At 49.1% G+C, this 6,000-nt stretch overlaps 1 protein-coding gene across 3 annotated transcripts in view; it reads right to left on the reverse strand.

Annotated features, from left to right (window-relative positions):
* Positions 1 to 5,650, reverse strand: part of MTARC2 (mitochondrial amidoxime reducing component 2) — a 32,447-nt gene extending 26,797 nt beyond the window's left edge. Inside the window, exon 1 of one of the 3 annotated variants that reach the window (XM_027612537.2) lies at positions 5,267 to 5,649. In XM_027612537.2, coding sequence (XP_027468338.1) covers positions 5,267 to 5,553 — 287 coding nt within the window. In that variant the 5' untranslated portion in view covers positions 5,554 to 5,649. Of the gene's footprint in view, positions 1 to 5,266 lie in introns of all 3 variants that reach the window. The other 2 variants (XM_027612538.2, XM_027612536.2) reach the window with 2 other exon arrangements.
* Between the last annotated feature and the right edge of the window lie 350 nt (positions 5,651 to 6,000).

Raw genomic sequence — 6,000 nt, forward strand, 5'->3', positions numbered from 1 at the left:
ATGACCCTGCTCTGCTTCATCCTCCCAAAGCCTGCACCCTAAACTTCCAACATGCCCTAGTACCCAACGGGACTCCCTCAGAGATCTGCACCCAGCCAGACACATGTCCCAAAAGGAATCTGCATGTTATTTCTGACCTTGAGTCCCTCCCTGGGCTGAGTCTCCTTGTCCCCATCCACCTCCACCTCAGCCCTTCACTGGGGCTTACACGCCCTGCCCTGAGCTCCAGTCTGCTGTTTAATAGCATAGGGGTTAACCCCTGGGCCTTAACAGCGAGAAGGGGAGGGGGCTGGACGTTTTGTGCTAGCTGCTACAAGTGGAAAGTCAAGTGGCAGCTTGCAGGTGGTCTAACACTGGGATAGGACAGAGACACCAATGAAAGATAAAAAGTTGGGTGCCTGGGTGGCTCAGATGGTTAAGCGTCTGCCTTCGGCTCAGGTCATGATCCCAGGGTCCTGGGATCGAGTCCCGCATCGGGCTCCCTGCTCCTTGGGAGCCTGCTTCTCCCTCTGCTTCTCTCTCCCTCTCTCTCTCCGTCTCTCTCATGAATAAATGAATAAAATCTTTAAAAAAAAAAATAAAAAGTTGCTGCCTATAATAGACCCCGACCACTGTCATTACCTTGCCCAATGGGGTCATGGCATTTCCATCTCTTGCATACAGATGATGCCCAGTGAATGAATAATTATCTCTGTTCTGCCAGATCTGAAAGAAAGTAAGTCTGGAGTGTGGATTTTTCACGACCAAGTTATCCCCAAACTTTCTTTTACCCCTAAAGCAGGAGTGTGCGGTGTGAGAATCAGTGCAGAGGCCAGGGCTCAGGTCCTCCAAAAGAAAAACAGTGCTCCGAGTGATCACGGGGGTGGGGGAGCAGAGCCCAGGACAGCTGGAAAACCTCATGTTTAAACTCAGAAATTCGTCTGGGAAGCAGAAGTGCTGGAGCCTGAAAAGGGGAGAGGGGAGCATGGAACCTGCCACAGACAGCCAGAGGTAATGTGCTCAGGATGATAAACTTAGAGAACTCATTTCTCCAGGAGATCATAGTCGGTGCAGAAAACATCAAGGGCTGCCTTTGGAAGGGCTAGGGCAGATTTAGGACCCATGGAGTCAAATATATACCCACTAAGAAGAGCAGGATTTACAAGGTCAAGGAGGGCAGCCAACCCTCCCACCTTCTGTGCCAATCAGGCGATACAGCATTCTGCCAGGAGGACTCTGAACCAGCTCAAAGTCCAGGGTGCCCAAGCCAAACATTCACAAATTTGTTAAGAGCTTTAGACAAAATAGTTCTAGAAATCTGAGGACAGAGCCCTTATGAAGAAAGAGCCCAGCTTCTTAGAATGGTTCCAAAGAATGGTTCGACATGGAGTTAAATCCGAGGGGCCTTTTCCTGCATTCCAGGCTGTTTGTAGTTTCATTATTAAGTCGAGAGAATAGCAGTCATTTAGCAGAGTTCTTTCTAGCTTGCTTCCGAGTTTCAATTATCCTTTAATAAATAAAACCTAGATGAAATAGGGTCTCTGAGATCAAGTCCAAGCCCTTTCTTTTGTAAATGAAAAAAAATGAGGCTCAGAAAGTTTAGATGACTGTGCGTGGGTCTCCTGATCCTCCGTGCAATCCTCACTCTTCTAAATCACCCTGGCTTCATAAAAAGTGCATGACTGCTGTACCCACAGAGATCTGAGTTCACACTCCTCCAGCATATAACTGCTTTGGGTGAGACACTCACCCTTTCTGATCCTGCTGTTTTTTACTTGCAGAGTGGAGATAACATCTAGCCCACAGGACGGTGCTGAGGCTTGTGTAAGGTCATCCACGTGACAGGATTCCGCTCAGTGCCCGAGGCACAGGAGGCACCGAATCCGTGTTCATCCCACGGCCTTGCCCGGCCTCCTTCCAATCTCCATGCCCCACCACCCCATCTCAAGCATTTAGTGTTCAAACCAAGGGTTAGTGGATACAGTTCCATTTATTTTAAGATACCCATGGAAGCAGAAAAGCAAAGGACAAATCCTTTCTTTCCACAAAAGCAATAATCACAGCAAAGTAGTGACAATGAGAAGTGGAAAAATAGTCATTCAGATGATCAGAAGAGACACAGATAAGAACTGGAAATCTTGGGCGCCTGGGTGGCTCAGCTGGTTAAGCGACTGCCTTCAGCTCAGGTCATGATCCTGGAGTCCTGGGATGGAGTCCCACATTGGGCTCCCTGCTCAGCAGGGAGTCTGCTTCCCCTCTGACCCTCTTCCCTCTCATGCTCTCTCTCTCTCATTCTCTCTCTCTCAAATAAAAAAAATAAAATCTTTAAAAAAAAAAAACTGGAAATCTCTCTGAGAAATAACTTCAATCCTTCAAGTGGGGAAGGAAGTAGCACAAGGTGACTTCTCTAGATGTGCACCATGAGAATTTGCTTCCCCCAGTTTTTGGAGGGTGTCCAGTACCCCTGTGCCTAAAGTTTTCCCAGCAGTAGGAAGACTTTTCTAATCCTTCATACTTGAATAAGCTCTAAACATGCTCTTCTCATTCTTAATGGCCCCAGATACCACCCTTTAATTATAGCAACAGACTCACCTGGGGAGATTTTAATACTACACAAGGTGGCTTCACTCTGGGTGATTCTGATTCCATAGGTCTGGGATGGGACTCTCAGGAAATTCAAGTTTTAAAAATCAGTGGCTCATTAAATGTTACAGTTCCTCTGGTCACTCACTCCTCTCCTGAAATAAGTCATTCAGAGGAAGACACATTCCACATGATTTCACTCATAGGTGGGATTTAAGAAACAAAACAAAGGAGCAAAGGGAAAAAGAAACAGACAAATCAAGAAAGACTTTTTTTTTAAGAATTTATTTATTCATTTGACAGAGAGAGAGAGAGCAAAGGAAGGCGGAGTGGCAGGCAGAGGGAGAAGGAGAAGCAGACTCCCCACAGAGCAGGGGGAGCCTGATGCGGGGCTGGATCCCAGGACCCTGGGATCATGACCTGAGCCGAAGGCAGATACCTAACCAACTGAGCCACCCGGGCATCCCAAGAAACAATGACTCTTTTTTTTTTTTAATTTTTTTACATTTAGGCTTTTAATCCATCTGAAGTTTTGAAATAGAGATCTAACTTGATATTTTAAGAAATGGGTAACATATCACTATACACCCTTTTTTAAAAGACATCTAATTTGAAATGACATCTTAATTTTCTATATACATAATGTCTGTTTTTTAAATTTTTTCCCCTAAAAATCCTAATATTTTTTCCTATTTATTCTTTGATGTAGTGTTCCGTGATTCATTGTTTGTATATAACACCCAGTGCTCCATTCAATACGTGCCCTCCTTAATACCTATCACCAGGCTAGCCTATCCCCCCACCTCCCTCCCCTCTAGAACCCTCAGTTTGTTTCTCAGAAACAATGACTCTTAACTATAGAGAACTGACAGTCACCAGAGGGGAGGGTGTGGGGGGATGGGTTAAATAGGTGATCGGGATTAAAGAGGGCACTTGTCATGATGAGCACCGGGTGTTGTATGGAAGTGCTGAATCACTGTATTGTAAGCCTGAAACTAATACTGCACTGTATGTTAACTAACTGGAATTTAAATAAAAACTTTAAAAAAAAGTTCTGTTGATAAGTTGTGTACCCCTGATATGATACAAGAATAATGGAACTTTACTTCTGTGCTCTTCTTCCTAAAAACCCATAATCCCTGTCAACCATAAGGAAGACATCAGACAAACCCAAACTGAAGGACACTTTACAAAATGTCCACTCAGGATTCCTCAAAACTCTCAAGATCATCAAAAAACAATACAAGCTTGAGAAAGCATTATAGTCTAGAGAAGCCCAAGGAGTCACAACATCCAAATATAATTACAAATGTACCCTGGTTAGGGTCTTAGGATAGAAAAAGGACATTAGGGGAAAACCAAGAAAATCTGAATAAAGTATAGATTTAAATAAATAAATAAATAAATAAATAAATAATAAAAACCTCTCCGGGATTAGGGGCGCCTGGCTGGCTCAATTGGTAGAGCATGTGACCTTGATGTCAGGGTCCTGAGTTCTAGCCCCACGTTGGGGGCAGAGATTACTAAAAGGAAAAACAAAACACAAAAATCCGTCCAGGATTAGATATCTGGAGCGGAGGATGGAAAATGCCCAAGAGTTACATGGTCTGCATACACAACATTTCTCTAAAACAAGTTGAAGTTTTTCAAAGCTGTGAGAGTCCACATTTTTTAAAGAAGACAGCTGAGAAGAGTGAATACATGTGTCCTGGAGTAATTCGGGGCAGCAGATAGTCTCTGCTAGAAGATTCTTTGAATGACCACCTGGCAAACGTCCCCTCCCTCTGAATACAAAGAACCACAACAAAACCACCCCAGACAGATAGGAAGGCATCTTAACCCTAACGAACCAAAGAAGGGGATTCTGTTCTTCCTTGTTCACTCTTTCTAGAATGTTGCATTCTTCACCATCAAGTGAGTCTTCCAGATATCCAGCTGCATAATTCTGTGTCCGTGAATATATGTCTGTAGCCTGACCTTTGGGATGAGTTAAATGACAGGACACCTTTTCTTTTCTGAGGGAGATGAATGGAATTTACATATGCGGGGACTTATGTGGGTAGAGACTTTCCCCAGAATTCTTCATTAAGGACCACTCTGCTTCTGGGGAGAGGGGACACACTATTCTCTTAATGGCAAATATTACATTTGCAGTGCCCCAGATATCCCCTCTTCCCAACACAAAACTTCACCCTGCTCATTACTTATGAAAGTGGATCAAGTCTCCGCCCCCCTCACCCCGAGTCTCCTAGGCACCTGCTCCAGGACTGGAGAGAGACGTGGAAGGAGCAAACTCCAGCAAGACCAAAGCCAGTGTCCTCGAACGAGACTTGCTTTCAGCGTTGCCGCTCTCTGCCCACGTGTGCTCACAGCATTTTATTTTCTACTACTGTGCCGTAGACTAAGATAGAATCAGAAAGTTTAGAACTAGCAGGAGACTTGAAGATAACCAGGTCAGACCCCGTCCTTCTACAGAGGAGGAAAGTCTCATCTAGAGGTTTTAAGTAGGGTTTGCCCCTACCTAATTTTCCAAACCTGAACCAGACATGAACTGACCTTCCCAGCTAAAGGATCAAAGGCAAAGCATCCAACCAACAACCCAAGAAACGCAAGAGGCAAACCTCTAGATCGCTTCCCGCGAGCGGCCCCCGCCCCACCCCGTCCCGGGCAGGTCCTGCGCAGCCGCGGCCCGGCCCGGCCCTACCTGTCCCGCAGGTGGCCGCAGCGCAGCCCCAAGGCCGTGCACTCCGCCGCGCTCACCGGCACCCCCTTGCACGACTTGACCGGGTAGATCCAGAGCTGCGCCACGGTGCCCACCTGTTGCAGCCGCCGGCGCCGCCTGGAGCGCGCGCGGCGCCAGGCCACCGTCCCCAGCGCCACGGCGGCCAGTCCCAGCGCGGCCGCCCCGAGCCAGGCGGGCCGGGACGGCGCGGGGAGGCGCGGCGCGGGGAGGCCGAGGCTGCGCAGAGCCGACGAGCCGGCGGCGCCCATGGCCGAGCGGGCGGGGCGGGGGGCGCGGGCGGCGGGGGGCGCGGAGGCGCTTAAGGCTGGCGGCGCGCGGGAGGAGGCGCGGCGGCTCGGGGCGGGTCCTGCCCTCCCGGCGGCCCGAGCGCGGACGGCCCGCGGCCGCGCCGTAACCGGATGTGGGGCGGAGAGGGCCCGGGCCAGCCCTCCCCTCACCGCCCGCTTTCTCCGGGTTGGTAGCCGGCCCCGCGCTAGCGCCCTCCTCCTGCGCCGCCACCGTCCCGGACGCGGCCTCCCGGCTGCCGGATCGCGCGCTCCGAGCCGAACCGGAAAGCGGCTCCTGGGCGGCAGGACGGTAGGCGTTACAACGTTTAGGAACTACTTGCCCTGGCCGATCTCTCTGAGACTTGCAGCATTTGGGGCCCATAAGCCGCTCGGTGGAAACGTCTGCACTGAGAGAGCCGAGGCCAGCGT

Source organism: Zalophus californianus, chromosome 10, assembly GCF_009762305.2.
Source record: "Zalophus californianus isolate mZalCal1 chromosome 10, mZalCal1.pri.v2, whole genome shotgun sequence".
Lineage (NCBI taxonomy): Eukaryota > Metazoa > Chordata > Mammalia > Carnivora > Otariidae > Zalophus > Zalophus californianus.